The sequence below is a fragment of the Lactuca saligna genome, chromosome 2, assembly GCF_052625555.1.
Source record: "Lactuca saligna cultivar CGN05327 chromosome 2, ASM5262555v1, whole genome shotgun sequence".
Taxonomy (NCBI): Eukaryota; Viridiplantae; Streptophyta; class Magnoliopsida; order Asterales; family Asteraceae; genus Lactuca; species Lactuca saligna.
Genome location: NC_136418.1, coordinates 103963632 through 103980439, shown reverse-complemented (window position 1 = coordinate 103980439; position 16808 = coordinate 103963632). Strand labels below are relative to the sequence as shown.

Below are 16808 nucleotides of genomic sequence, written 5' to 3'. Positions count from 1 at the left end.
TTTTATTATTATTGTTAATTAAGATTGAAGAAGTTTACAACTTTGATCAAGATGACCTGTTGCCTGATGATATGTTGATATTAGATACACATGTTGAGGTGTTCGTTTGGATCTCTTGATGGATTGTCGCCACATGGAACAGGCACGTCAAGTTGATCAGGCACACCAAGTTGATGCAAATAAGAATCCAGATGATCCTCAAGCTGCAGAAAGATTTCAGGAAAGTGTTTGATCCTTCATTAGAAAATAAAAGGTAACTATAAAGGGTATTTCTGGCTGAATGTGTACGAAATTAAGGGCATTTCTGGAAATCACAGATTACTGCAGCAAAAGGTAACTATAAAGGGTTAATTGCAAGAAAAAAAAGTACAATTGATGTAATGGAAATAAATGAAAGCATGATGATGTAATCTACAAAGAGATAAAGGTAGATTGCTATTACTTGTAACTAGTACTAAAAAAATGTTATCTTAATTTTTTTTTCTTTTTGATGAATTTGATTTTAGAAATACATAGAATGGGCTGGATCTCTTGATGGATTGTCGCCACATGTGCCATTATACAAAGTAATGGAGGAAAATGAACCTTGTTTCTTCACAACATATTTCTCATGGGATCCTTCTAAACCATCATTGTTGTTGCTGATTGGCTTCAAAAGTTGTGGTAAACAATTTTCTTTTTGTGGGTATGTGATAGTGGAAGACTTTTTATTTTATTCTAGTCTGAATTGTAAATTATTAATGGCTAACAACAACATTGCCATTGTTGGTTAGTTATTATTAAGCTCACATAATCTGCCACATTTATTAATTTATACCTTTTCTGTTATAACGAGTATTGAGATTTCATTGTTGGTTAGTTATTATTAATCTGCCACATTTATTAATTTATTAATTTGCCACATTGTTGGTTAGTTATTATTAAGCTCACATAATCTGCCACGCATTGCAATCATGTTACTTTGAGATTTCATTTATTTTCAAATAGCTTTATGTTAACAGTATTGAGATTTCATTTATTTTCAAATAGGTTTACGTTTACATTTTTGCCCTCATTTTTCATGTGTGTTACATTTCACAGGAGTTATAATGAATGATGAGACTGTGCATCAGTTGTGCGAACAGGCTGTTTCATAGGTATTTACCATTTCAACTTTTGACTTTTGACTTCAAGGTGTTGATATTCTTACAGGTTCATACTTTTAACATTTATATTTTTATCTGTTATGTAGCATGAAAGTATTGGTTTAATCAAGTCTATGTCTTATTATATTAAAGGAATTTATGGTGTACTATAATAGATGACAAGGCTGCTGGAATGATTGTTTACTAATTTTAATTGATTGTAAACATAACAATACACTATAGAGGAGAAAGTCGTTGAAAGAGCTTATAAAAAGTTTGCACTTGATGCTTTGGTTATTCAACAATGACGTTTAGCTGAGCAAAAGCTCACATCACCTTTTTACTAGTTTCCATTACTTCTAAATAACATGTCATTTTTTTTGGCAGCTATAAACAAAGATGAGATGCTACAAATGATGAGGTTTGGTGCTAAAATGGTATTCAGTTCAAAGGATAGTACAATCACAGATGAAGATATTGATAGAATCGTTGCTAAAGGAGAAGAGGCAACTGCTGGGCTGTTGGAAGTTGGAACTTTGTGAATGATTTTGTAAATGCTGGCTTTGGTCAGGTATTTAATATTTTTCGACTACTTTTGTCAAAATAAATAAATAATCTAATAATTTAATTTATGTTTCTCTTTTTAAGGATAAACTAAAGAGGTTTCCAGTTGGAGAAATAAAGTTGATCTTGCATTAGGAGATATACATGTTGCAAAGTGTATCAAGTCTAACTACCCATGTGTCCCATTGGAGGAAGCTCAAGGTTCTTTACTTCTCTTACAATGTAATAATCCATCTTCACACATATTTTGTATTTTTTTTCTTTTCCTTTTTTTGCAGGCAATATAGATACTTTGAGCAAGTTCATAGATTTAGAGTCCTTGAGTGGTGTTACTAAGGAAGACTGGAGACAAGTGCGACACACATTTAAAAAAATCAGCACAAATCTTGTTTATAGTGAGGCACACATTAGGTTATTAGAACTATTAGTTTGTAAATTTTTGTTACAACTCTACTGATTTGTTTTATCTTTTTATGGAACGATTATTTGTATGACATTAAATTTTATGCAATGGATTGTATTTTTTGTATATGATATTTTATTTTCTATTATGAGACATTAAATACAAATTTAATTTGAAAATTAGTAAATCTATAAATAATATTTTTTTAAACATTTAAAATTATGATACGCAAAAATACGTGTCATCTTCATTTATGACATAGCCTTTCTTGATAGGGGCTTTCTTGATACGCATTGCGTGTCATTAACACGCGCGTCGTAAGGTTACGACATGCGAATGCGTGTCGTCTTCCTTTATGACAGGGCCTTCCTTGATACGTATTGCGTGTCGTAAATGTACGTCGTAATTGCGCGTCGTAAATGAGCATCGTAACTGCACGTCGTCTCTCTTTATGATAGGGCCTTCCTTGACACGCATTTGCGCATCGTCTGAGCCTTTTATGACGCTCAATGAGCGTCGTAAAAGGCTGTTTTTCTAGTAGTGCCCCCGCCCACTGCATCGGGACTTGCCCGACATCGGGCCCCGCCCAGCATCAGACCCCGCCTGGCATCGACCCCCGCTCGATATACAGACCTGTTTCTACTAGGCCACGCCTAGAGATGGAAAAAAAAACCCGTACTCAACGGGTACCCGAAACCCTAACCCGAGTTGACCGGGTAAATCCCCGAGTTGACCGGGGATGGGAACGGGGATGAGTATTACCCGAATATAAAAAGTGGGGATGGGGATGGGGATGGTTTTACATGTCGGGTACCCATACCCGTACCCGAAACCGGCCCCGATGGGTACCCGATATATATATATATATATATATATATATATATATATATATATATATATATATATATATATATATATATATATATATATATATTATTTATTTATTTATTTTTTTTATATTTAATAATGCATCAGCAAATGTTCATTAGACAAAATAACGTTTTCTAACAATCAGACGTATGGTTTTGGGAAGACTTTTTATGTCTTTTTTTGCAAAGAATGATTTAATTTGTAACCTTGAATGTTATTGTTCGTGTTTGAAAACATTCAGTGATTATAGTGTTATATATTAGTTCTATTAGTTTTTGTTTTGTTGGTTAATCTATAATTATGAGTAATTTTTCATAAAAGTTTAAAACTTTGTAACGGGGAAAAATCCCCGATTACCCATTGGGGATCCCCGATACCCATTGGGGATCCCCGATACCCATTGGGGGATCCCCGATACCCATTGGGGATGGGGATGGGGATAGATTTTTAATCCCCGATGGGGATGGGGTCGGGTATGGGGATGGGGATGGGGATTCGGGTATGGGGACGGGAAACACGAAACCCGGTATACCCATACCCATTGCCATCCCTAGCCACGCCTGTCCCTGGGCCCCGTCTGCTATACACATACGAACATATAATCTAATCATGCTGGTACATAATAGTCAACACCATGCTATAACTGCTAGTCTCAAGGCCCCGCCCTTACTGTACTACTAATAAGATATGGAACCCCGTCCATACTCAACTAGTGATGAGATACGGGCCCCCGCCCACACTCACCCCTTACCATGCACATATAAGTATCACAAAGACAACAAGTATAACTAGACATGAATTTCTTCCTTGGGCCCTGCACGGCATCGGACTGAAGTTCGGAAAGCTTAGACCTTCCTCGGGCTTACCCAGGCATCGGACCGAAGTCCGGAACACATATCACATAAACTACATCGGGCTAACCCCGACATCGGACCTAAGTCTAGAACACACATAATATATAAACTTCATTGGGCTAACCCCAACACCACATCTTAATCCAGTATACAATAACATACACAAATGGGCCGATATTGGTGCCTTCGACCAGTTCCTACTGGAGAAATCTCACCTTGCACTGCTGAATTCCTATTGATACTCCACTGGCTGATAACTGACAATTCCCCAAACTGCTGCTCCTTCAGCTCCCCGAGCTGTTAGTAACAAAATGATACTTAGCCCCAAAAGGTTCTCAATTCAACCAGGTCAACCTTGGTCAAATTCAAAGTCAGCGGTCCAAGTCAACGCTCCGAATTGACTCAACTTCACCGAGTTTCTCCATCAACTCGCCGAATTCTAAAAATCAGAATCCTGAAATCGTGATCCAACTCATCGATTCAGCCTCTAACTCGTCGAGTTCCCTAGCTACTCATGGTTATGATGTATCGAATCAACTCATCGAGTCAGTCCCCAGACTCACCGAGTTCTCGCATGAACAGAAATAGAAACAACTCACTTCGACTCGTCGAGTCCATTCCTGGGCTCGCCGAGTCCCTTAGTCTGATTGGGCCATCTTAACAGATTAATCCCCTACACTTCAGATCTAAACCCCAAACTTTGTCTACACGCCATAAATGACCTCTTAAGGGTAAAGTTTCCAACTTTAACCATTCCTAATCCTTCTTATTGGGTTTGGCTCAAACCCTAGCTCCTTAGGACACAAATCCTTGTCCAAAATCCTTATTACTCCAAACTGAAGCAGGAGGACCAAGATCTAGGGCCTATATATCAGTTAATCACGTAAAGTCTCTACCTTTTCATCCATTCATGGCCTTCTAGGCTCAAGAGACCATAACAACCTCTTAAAGCTTGCATGGGGGTTTCCAATGGCGTAAAGTTTGCACCTTTATGCCTTATCCACCCTTAGTGACCACAATCCTCATAAAATGGACATAAATAGATCTAGGAAACCATAGAAGACTTGATTACCATAAAATGGTGGAAATGAGATGGTGTTGCTGGATCTACAATCTTCTCCCTGAACCTTCAAGGTCCTTCTTCTTCTTCTTCTTCTAGTCTTCATGAACACACAAAACCCTAAAAAACAAGCTCATAAGCTCAAGGATGCAATAGGGTTTCGAGATCTAGGGTTTTATACTTAGGGGCTGAGAATGAGGCTGATGGGAGGAGAATAAGATGCTTAAATAAAGCACAAAGACCTGGATTTAGGGTTTCCCAAACCCAGTCCAACTCGCCGAGTTGGTTCTCCAACTCGTCGAGTAGGCCAGTTAACCCGCAAACCTAAAATCTGCTCCTACTCGTCGAGTTAGTCCTCCATACTCGATAAGTTGCCTTTCTTTCCTCCGAGTTTTCCTTTCCTTTCTTGGCCTTCTAGTTTCTGGGTGTTACAGTAACACCCTTTTTCCGAATCGTTTCCTAATTCAAGGTTGTGACCTGAAGATCGGTTATCATAAGGCTTAAGCCTTTGAGAAAGAGAGAATTAGATCCCCTTGGGTGTGGAAAATGTAGATTGGATGACCTGAGAGTTCGGTTTGTGTTTTGGAGCCCAAGGGTATATCGATAAAGTGACATTTTAGGACTTTTATGAATTGGGTTTAAGTTCAGAAAGTTTTAAGGCAAAGAAGTGTTGATAGAAGTGTAAGGCTTCTCGTTACCTTTCCGGGGATATAAGGATTATCGAAAACGGACTTTGAATGAAGAAGTTATGGCCTTCAGAAGTTTGGTGATATTAGGGTTAAGCCTAATACGTTGGGTGTACATAAGAGTATGTTGAGCATACATAGGAGTACGTTAGGCAGAGGGATCACATATTCCCTTTTGAGTACATTGGGCGTACCAGGAGTACGCAAGGAGTACACAAGTCAGGTGCAAACCGTTGAGCCTTGTATTTGTTCCTTATTGAGTAAAAGGTACTCGAGAACCGTTGAGACTTATATTTGTTCCTTATTGAGGTTATTAAGTCATAAATTTTGGATCTTGTGGAGTTTAATCCTCTCATGCAAGTATTGGTGTCCTTATTATGAAGTTAGGAAGCTTGGATTATGTTTTGGACCTCATTAAGCCATGCAAAGTCATAAAGTCAGGAACTTTATGACTTAAGACATCTCTTTAGGGTTAGATCTGAGTTTGGATATCTTAACCATGAAGAGCTTAATGGTGAGTTTTGGCCTCTGACGAGTACGTTGGGCGTACGTAGGAGTACGCTCAGCGTAATGCTTGGACCGTGCATCGAGAACTTGTACATTATGCTTCGGAGGTAAGTATGCGGTGCGTACTCTTTTGGTACGCAAGGCATACTCCTTAGGGTGTCCATTTTTGGCCTTGGGCCATGAGATGTTGGACCAGTTTTGGGAAGGGTAAAATGTTATTTCACCCTTTAGAAGGATGAAGTATTGATTAGGCCTTGGTTTTTGGGATATTGGTTTAATTTTTAACTAAGGTTGTATTTATTGTTAGCTGGTGCGAGATTATTCGATTCAGTGACCCGAGTAGTTATTTGGTTATCAGCAGATTGAGGTGAGTCTCCTCACTGTACCCGTAAGTCGAAGGCACCAATGCCGACCCACTAGAATATGTTATTCTAGTTGTCTTTGTGACTCTTGCATTGTATGTTGGGCTAGGTCCATTTGTATGTTGGGATAGGGCCATTTGTATGCTGGGCTAGGCCTATTATATGATGGGCTAGGCCCATTATATGATGGACTAGGCCCATTATATGATGGTATAGGCCCATTTATATGTTGGGCTAGGCCCATTGCATGTTATGTAGGGTGTTAGCTGTCTTCGTGACTCTAGCATTTGTATATTCGGCTAGGCTCATTGGTTTGGCAGGATTGGGCCCAATATGAGGGTTGGTCCCAATAAATTGTATGATATGTGGTATTTTGGAGAACTCACTAAGCATTGTGCTTATGGTTTTATGGTTATAGTTTCGACACTTTCGGTTTGAAAGGGAAGGGACCGACTTGATCACAACGCATCCACCCATGTTTCCGCAATATGATGAATTTGGGATTGTACCACAAGGACTGTTTTTATTGTGATATACTTTTGAATGTTTGAATAAAAAGATAATTGGTGTTTTGGTTGAATTAAAAATGAAAATTTTAACTCATAATTTTGGGCGTTACAATTAAGAGCTTAATCCTTAAATGGTTTTGGACAGTTCCCACCATATGGTAACCTACTTACCACGTTGTGGTGAGTGGATTCTTCGCGATTGTTTTATCGAGGGATTTCCACGTCATGCCAGGTGCATAACCACAACCATGGGCGGAGGATATTAAGGGCTAAGGGGGGCTGTGCCCCCCTCCCTTCCCCTGTTTTTTTTGCTTATAACTAGTTTTACCTACTATATCGTATATATATTAGACACAAAAATATAAAATTTAGACTTTGGCCCCTGTTGTTTTTTTTAAGAACTATAGTTTTAGTTTCGTCCCCTCCAAATAATTTATTCAAGCTCTACCACTGACCACAACGTAGTGATCAACTTTGTTGACCTTTGACCGTTGACCGTTGACTTTTTGACTAGTTTAACTTTTGATCAAACTTTGAGAGGTCTTAAGCTATAGTATGAGGTTTAGATTGTGATTGGTTTAGGAGGTTTATATAGGTGATTCCATGGGACTTTGAGTAGTGATTTCAGCTCTTCGTTCATGTGAGTCTTCTCACTATATAACCTATGTCATAGTGGTGTGACTACTAGACTAGTTGAGTCTTATTTTCTAATTTTTGTCTATATTATTGAGTTGCTAATAACTCCAAGACTGATGATAGTCTACATGGTTATTGATAACCCATAAGGTTACTGTGAGCCCATAAGAATGTTGATACTCCCATGATTGTTGATAACCCATAACTATTCATGTTGTTGTTTTGTATGTGATATTTAGGACTGCTAAAAGTCCTAAGGTTGCTGAAAACCCATACCTGATTATTATGCTATGTTATATGTGATATTTTGGGGAACTCACTAAGCTTTGTGCTTATAGTTGCAGATTAAGGTTTTTTCAGGTACAAATCAGATTGCAAAGGCAGAGCTGTACACACACATCAACAATTTTTATGATTCAAGATTTCACATTGTGTTCCTTGTAACTATGACTTTTAAATTATGGTTTATGAACAAGTGGTTTGACTTGAATGTAACTTTATACAAATGAGTGTCTATTTAATTTTAAAAATGAAAATTTTATTTAGGAATTTGAGATGTCACATTTTGTTTGCTTTGGTATAGTTTTTTTAAGTTGATTTTCCGTTGTGATGATTTCAGGAGAACTATATCTTAACTACCATTAAGAAGGTTTTAGTTTGCAAGTTTGAAGGACTCTTGAAGGAGGACAGTGTTTATTCTTTTTTTTTTAATTTCTTTTTTGCTAATAATATTGTCAGTTTGAAAATGATAGATCACATATTTAAATTAAATTTTCACAAAAACATGTATGTTAAGGCCATAACATTCTCATAGTGTCAACTATTGTTGTTTTGTTGAGCTCGGAAAAATTATTTCAGGTCATATTGGCGAGGAGTGTGCAATTGGGTAGTAGGATTTTATATCGAAACAAGGTTGGTCTTATACACTTGTTGTATGTATTGACATTTATGAATTACTCGGTGTTTCATTTTGTAAATTTCATTGGTGTATTGACATGATATACCAACTTGATGCTTAGCATGAATGATGGTCGGTCTACTAAGAAGGTGTCTTTTGAATTTCAAGATTTTGAGTAAGACACAATTAGGTAAATTTGCTTCCATAGAATGTAGACGTGTGAATACTAAGACCAGAGGTAGTGGGGTGCGGCGACTGCCGCACTTTCGTGCCATGTGTGCAGAAACAACCCCCCCACCGTGGTAAGGGTGCGGTAGGGAGTGCACTATGACCTTGGAAGGAAACACTTCTTGGGTGATTGTGATTGGATGATTTTTTTTTACCTTTGGAACACAACCAATGGAAATTTTTATTTATTAAAAAAAAACCCAAGTGTGTCATCACTCCTTGGGTGTGATATGGAACCACACTTTTGTGGTAATGGGTGAGACAACGTCTACGTGGCAGGGAAGGGAGTGTAACTTTTGTGACACCACTTTCTCCAGCCTAATTGCTTTTTAATGTCCAATTTGGATCGTATCCAATATACTTTGTAGGTAAACCATGTAGATGATTTTGCATTAAGGATTGCTAATTACTAATTTTAAATTAAGTTATTTTATTCTCGTTGATAGTTTGATTTGAGTCTAATAAAGTTTCAGGTAAAACCCTACTTTATTTTTATTGTTTTAGATTAATTAATAGTCTAGTTTCCTAAATCACATTCGTATCCATTCTCTAAGTGCTTGACAACCCGACCTTACCTTAGCTATATACTCTCATTCGATTGAATATACTTGTTTAGCTGCATGTTAGTTCATAATTTCAAATACCGAATTATAAATTAAAAACCTGATAATTTTTATATATATTAAAACGCACATCAAACATTGCGAAGTGGTAAGTTTGTAATATACATGATTTGGATTTGTACTTTCTTATCTTTATGGCTACATGAATCATATTTGAAAAGAAAGCATGCATTAATTTGCTGCAATTTAAAACCAACTATGAATAGAATCTAATTATATCCAGACTTAGTAGCATATTTCTTTATTATAAAACTCTACAAATGTATACGTATTACATGCTAAAGAGTAAGTCAAAATATGTACATACATGAAGGTCAAAATGGGAATTTTATATCTTTTAATATTAGAGAGTTGTTGAGTGGCAATATTGGAAATGCATGCCGAATATAAGCAAGTATTGACTTCATAACATCCAATCGGTTGAAGCAAACGCTATCACGAAAAAGGTTGGTGAGCTCGAAAAGACCATAATACCCTTTTCACCAACCCACCCACCCCACCAAACCTTGGTCAGCTTCTCAATACATGGCAGCCTTCCTTACCAACCTACGAAATGACTTCATCTATACACCATCGACTAATTACAAAGTAGGTTATGAATATTGATATTCACATGAGCGTCTAAAATGACATTTCATTATAAAAACTTCGATATTATCAAAGAATAAGATATATGTATTTTTAATGCCGTATTTTGCAATTGTCCTTTTATTATTTTCCTTTTGTAATTTTTTTTCTCTTTCCCGATTACTAACATATTCAAATAACACAGTTATATACACATAAGACATACATATGAAGTGAGATATCGAGTATATAAACCCAATATGCAACAAAAAAGTCGTGTAAAGTACTAAATATTGTAAATTTGCTGCTTAAATTTTAGTATCTAACATTCGTATCAAAAGTTTTGGATATAAAAATTCATCAATAATTTTTTGTTGGATATTTAAACACCTCTACGTAGCCCTAAAATCTCATAATCAAACACTTTAACATGAACATGAAATACTTTTTAACCAATCATCTCATTTCGTCCCACAACTATTGCTTTATCTAGATTAAGTCCACATTATGAGTTTCGCTATGGATATTCGTTAGAACTTTTTATGCCATAAAAGTTACGTTTTAACGAACTAACTTAAGATGATGTTACAAGTTTTATTTCCTTTTTGACGGATTAATACAACATATCAAACCTAATTTATTCAACTTTCGTGATTTTTGTTACTAGACAATGACTATAACTTTTTACATGACGTTTAATTCAGGTCTCAAATAGCAACATATTAAGTATAATTTTCAATATATGAAACAAAATGAAGAACACTAATACACTTTGATGAAACATTCAAAAAATTTCAATATATGAAACAAATCGAAGAAGACTGAATTGATTTGTTGAAACATTCAAGTTCCAAAAGCAAAAGAAAATGTTCTTACACAATTTTGGTGTCTTTTTTGTGGAGAAACAAACTTTAGTGACTCACATAATAATTAATCATTAAATGGTTATAAATGACGACATATATAATTAAAATAAAACAAAATATTCACCAATCCCCTCTTATTCCCCACCACCAACACCAAAAGCAAATTAAAAAAAACAAAGGCAAATAAATAAAAAGTCTTAAAACTTCAGGGGTGTAAAATGTAATTTCATAAACATCCGTTGGCCTATTAAAACCCTTCCCCCATTTCCGAAAACCTCGAACCACCACCACCACCTCCTCCTCCTCTATCTATCTGGGATCACCACTTTGATCCTACAATCTCAGCCATGGATCCCGTTAACGTTTGGGGAAACACCGCCTTGGACGCCGCCGATCCAGAAATCTTTGACCTAATTGAAAAAGAAAAACGCCGACAGTGCCGTGGTATCGAACTCATAGCCTCTGAAAACTTCACCTCCTTCGCCGTCATCCAAGCTCTCGGCAGCGCCCTAACCAACAAATATTCCGAGGGCATGCCCGGCAACCGTTACTACGGTGGCAACGAGTACATCGACCAAATCGAGAACCTCTGCCGTAGTCGCGCCCTACAAGCTTACCGTCTAGATCCCACCAAATGGGGCGTCAATGTTCAGCCCTACTCCGGATCTCCGGCTAATTTCGCGGCATACACCGCACTTTTGAACCCACATGACCGTATCATGGGTCTCGATTTACCATCAGGTGGTCACTTGACTCATGGTTACTACACTTCCGGCGGGAAGAAGATCTCCGCTACCTCGATTTACTTCGAGAGTTTGCCATATAAGGTGAATTCCACTACTGGATTCATCGATTACGAGAAGATGGAGGAGAAGGCCTTGGACTTCAGACCTAAATTGATCATCTGTGGTGGAAGTGCTTACCCTAGGGATTGGGATTACAAGACCATTAGAGCTATTGCTGATAAGTGTGGTGCCCTTATGCTATGCGACATGGCACATATCAGTGGTCTTGTTGCTGCTCAGGTACGCATTTCTCTCTCCGTGATCCATAATTGTCTTAATTGCTCCTTAGATCTTGGTTTCTACTTCCTTTTGAAATTCTAGATCCACATTTGAACATTAAGATGCCAAATTTATAGATACCCTACCATCCATGATCTCGGAAATTGAATAATAACAGGGTGATGCATTTGAGATTGAACACCTCATCCGTAAGATCCACATTCAGGGTCCAAAATTGATTCAGATCTATAGATTTAGAGTATAAATCAATCAAATTTAGATTTTTTTTTGTTTGAATCTTTGATAGGAAGCTGCGGATCCATTTGAGTACTGTGATGTGGTAACAACCACCACCCACAAGAGTCTCAGGGGACCAAGAGCTGGTATGATCTTCTACCGAAAGGGCCCAAAACCACCAAAGAAAGGTCAACCAGAAGATGCAGTTTATGAATTCGAAGACAAGATCAACTTTGCTGTGTTCCCAGCTCTTCAGGGTGGACCTCACAACCACCAGATCGGTGCCCTAGCTGTTGCTTTGAAACAAGTCATGACACCTGGCTTCAAAGCTTATGCTAAACAAGTTAGAGCCAATGCTGTTGCCCTTGGTAAATTCTTGATGAGCAAAGACTATAAACTTGTCACTGGTGGAACTGAAAACCATCTTGTGTTGTGGGATCTTCGTCCTCTTGGTTTGACTGGTAAGGGCATATTCGTCATTTTCCTCACACCATGATCTTTATAGTCGATTATAGATTCAATATTATATGTTTTGGTCTTTATAGGCAACAAAGTGGAGAAACTTTGTGATCTTGCAAACATCACTGTGAACAAAAATGCTGTGTTTGGTGATAGCAGTGCCTTAGCTCCTGGAGGTGTTCGTATTGGTATGCTTTTTTTATTTCCTAAATCTTTATTCCTTTTTGTGCATTTTAAAATATGTTTATGGAATTTAAAATTGTCGGTTTGATTTTTTGGTTTTTAGAGAAACTTTATTTTTAGGTTTGGTTTTGTTTTTTATATATATAATCCTAAAAATTGAGCCGAATTACACTAAATCTAGACCAAAAGTGTAAATTTTGGACCAAATTTGTAATAAAATTTGAAATTTGTGCCAAAAGTGTAAATTTTGGACCAACTTTGTAATAAAATTTGAAATTTGGGCCAAAAGTGTAAATTTTGGATCAAATTTGTAGTAAAAATTGAAATTTGGGCTAAAAGTGTAAATTTTGGATCAAATTTGTAATAAAATTTGAAATTTGGGCCAAAAATGTAAATTTTTGATCAAATTTGTAATAAAATTTGAAATCTGGGCCAAAAGTGTAATTTGTGTTTTCTAATTGTTATTTGATGGTGTTTAAATAGGTACACCTGCGATGACATCAAGGGGACTTGTGGAGAAAGACTTTGAGCAAATTGGAGAGTTTCTTCATCGTGCAATTCAAATCACTTTGAACATCCAAAAGGAATTTGGAAAATTGTTGAAGGATTTCAACAAGGGATTAACAAACAACAAAGAGATTGAAGCATTGAAAGCTGACGTGGAGAAGTTTTCTGGCTCTTTTGACATGCCCGGGTTCTCATTGGCTGACATGAAGTACAAGGATTAAGCCTATTGAAGAAGAAGAAGAAGAAGATGGAAGATTAAATGAATGTTGTTTGTCTTGTTATTACTATTAGTAACACTTTTCTGTTTTTTTCTTTTTTGAAGATTTAAAAGAAATATTTGATTAAAAATGTATGTTTTGGTTGGAAGACAAAATAAGGTCTCACATGTTACCCACTTCCACTTGTAGATTTTCTTTTGTTTTTCTCTGTTGGATTTAGCAAGAAAGAAAAATATTGAATTGTGTTTTACTTGGGTTGAAATATACCGTCTATATTACTTCTTGTATTCTCTTCTTTTATACCATCTACATGACATCTTCCCCGATCATATTCGATTATTTTTTAACACCTTACGAAACATTACACTTAAAACTAATTGTGGACATGATTCAAGCAAATATTTAATATTGACACGAGACATGTTTGTGTAAAACAACGATAATCTATGAAACATGTTAACGAAGTTTGTGATTCAAGAAGTGATGCCATTTGACACCAAGCAACGTGAAAATAGATCGTCAATAATGTTATAATCTGGTAAGTCGTACTACCCTTGGATGAGATGTAATAAAAGATTGGAACAATGCAGAAAACCGATATGATTTTAGGTTTCAAAAAATTATCAATATAGTGTCATTGATAAGTAACATTTGGATCGATATACATGGTTAATCGAGTGTGACAAACATACTCTCTTGGTTGATTACCAGGGACGGTTCCACTATAGTGTTCATAGTGGCACAGACAATCCCTGTTTTTTTTCAGACGCAGAGTAAAATTTTTTGATTTTCGTTTTTTCTACTACTATGCTATTGCGTAAAAAAAATTGTGTCCATCCTTGATGATTCTTCTACAGCTTGGATTCTTGGAATAAAGTGGTTCTCATCAACGTTAATGTCTAAGCATGGAAAATCAAGTTGAATAAGATCCCGATCAAGTACATACTTGACAAACGAGGCATTTATGTAGATTCCCTTCTATGTCCCTTATGTGATTCGGCTATTGAGATGGTTGATCACACATTCTTGACATGTTCGTTTCCGATTGCTATTTGGTAGTAGTTAGCGAGATGGTGGTGTGGTACGAGTCCGGACTTCGGTACTCATCTTGAATGTATAGCTTGGGAGACTTTAATTTGGAGTATAACTACACAACAAAAGTGTGTGGATGTGGTGATTCTCACAAATTTCCAAGTGATTTTGAGGTTTCAAACAATATTATCTTTGGAAAGGTAAAAAAAATCACTATTTTTATTTTATAGTGGCTCGATCGTTTTTTCGGCTGCATAGTAGTTAGGGCTGTAAATGAACCAAACGAACACGAACAAGGTCTTGTTCATGTTCGTTCGTTTAAGTTAGCCGAACAACAAACGAACACGAACAGATAAACGAACGAGATATTCTTGTTCATGTTCGTTCGTTTATCAAATTACTTTGTTCATGTTCGTTCGTTTATGTTCGTGAACATGCTAAACGAACATAAACGAACAAACATAAACGTACAAAGATAATAAAAAAAAAATAATAATAATAATAAAAAAAAAAAACACAATTGAACGTATATGAACATAAACGAACATATAATATAGCAATATTACAAAAAAAATTAAATATAAATAAACTTAAACAAACGAACGTAAACGAATATCATAAACGAACGTTCACGAACATAAATGAACGAACGAGATCATTGTTCATGTTCGTTCATTTAACTTAACGAACGATAATTTTTGTTCGTGTTCGTTCATTTATTAAATAAACGAACATAAACGAACTTCCCACCGAACGGTTCGCAGAACGTTCAGTTCGTTTACGGTCCTAATAGTAGTAGCTACAGTGGCAGAGTCAATGGCAAAGTATATGGCTATGTAGCTATAAGTTAAAATTCAAATTGTTAGGTTGGCTAGCAAGCCCTATGCCCATCTTAAATCTTTATAATTGTTATTTGAATTTTTCTGTCTATCCAAAAAAAAAAAAAATTGTTTGCTTTGATCTTCTATCAAGTTCTGATAAAATAACAGTACAACTTGTAAAACAGTGACAAACTCAAAAAAAAAAAATGTATGAGTCCATTATATATAGAAAAGTAAAAGAAATATGAAGTCTGTGGTTTGCTTTAGGTCATTCCAGCAAATAATTGGTCCAAACTGCCAAAGTATATATCTTTATAAAAGAATTGTGTAAAATAGAGGGTGTGACACCCTTTCAATTGGGTCCATGCACTCCATGTGTAACATACTAGATCAACCAATGACACAAGCCAACCTCATAGTAACCCAAAATTAATATGTTAAAGATTTTCAAATAAAAAGGCCATAAAAACACTTAGTTTATGTGCTAATTTTAGACTTTTGAGTATTGTTGTGTAATAGTTAGAACCTGTACTAACTCTATTTTAACTACTATAAGTGAAACATGCGAATTCAAAACATTTCAATTTAAAACTCTTGGAAAAAGAAAATCATTATCTTTGTTAAAATGAAGAAGCCCGATAGAAAGGGCCCATATGGTAAGGCACTAAGATAGTAAGATTGAATGAGTTTAATTTAAGTACCATAACAAAAAGGCAATCCATTAACGTGTTTTATAAAGCCCATGTAATATGGTGCTTGTTGACCTCGTATTGGTTTTTTTAGAACAGGTTTTTCAAAACTAGTTAGGGGAAAGTTGAACCGTTGATTAGGAATAGATTTTAATAAAAGTACGAAACCGGTTTTTAACCAAAAGAAAATCGAATTTTTATCCAACTTTCACTTTGAAAAAATCAACGAAAACCGAGTTAAAGAAAAAAAAAAATTTGGTTAAAGAAATTTAACATTTGTTTAAAATGCAATTACTTTAGCTGGAGCAATTGTAAAATGATCAGAAATTGCTACGTGTATATATTACAAATTAGGTTAACACTCATGTATTGTATAAGTTAATTAAAAAAAAAATATAAAGTTTAAATATTTAATAACTTTATATTTATATGAAAATAAGAAAAATAATGAATTATAATTGATTTTTTTTATCATTTAAATTTAAATAAATAAACAAAATAAATTAATCAACTTTAATTTTAGAATTTTGAAATAAAAAGGTAAGTCCATTAATGAAATTGATATTCATTTATTATAATTATTACATTAAAGTATCATGTGAAATTTATTAAAATAGAAATTTAATTTTAATTACATATTTTTCAAGGTGTACGTTTGATTTTATGTTGGTGTGCCGAAAATCCTCTTCCTTAATTTGTATCTAAAAAAGTAAAGTGAATACTAATATAAAATAGATATTACTAAACATTAATATAAATAATTAAAAATGGTATGTAGATCTCCTACCACCGATTAAAGACAACATACATCTCTAATAGTATCGATTCCTATATGAAATTGAAGTAGTCATTCTATGTACACATTGTTTTCTAATTACATAAACAAATATGAGTAACCAAA

General features: G+C 35.5%; 1 protein-coding gene and 1 long non-coding RNA gene across 2 annotated transcripts; both read left to right on the top strand.

Moving 5' to 3' along the window:
- The first annotated feature begins 1079 nt into the window (after positions 1 to 1079).
- Positions 1080 to 2188, top strand: LOC145028981 (uncharacterized). Its single transcript, XR_013676299.1, has 3 exons — positions 1080 to 1136; positions 1512 to 1695; positions 1773 to 2188. It is a non-coding gene; the product is annotated as an uncharacterized LOC145028981 (long non-coding RNA).
- An 8830-nt stretch (positions 2189 to 11018) lies between these two features.
- SHM4 (serine hydroxymethyltransferase 4) lies at positions 11019 to 13541 on the top strand. The gene is made up of 4 exons (XM_078979795.1): positions 11019 to 11782; positions 12069 to 12459; positions 12544 to 12645; positions 13124 to 13541. Exons 1-4 carry the CDS (start codon positions 11105 to 11107, stop codon positions 13366 to 13368), a joined length of 1416 nt encoding a protein of 471 aa, XP_078835921.1. The 5' UTR covers positions 11019 to 11104; the 3' UTR covers positions 13369 to 13541.
- Positions 13542 to 16808: the final 3267 nt, after the last annotated feature.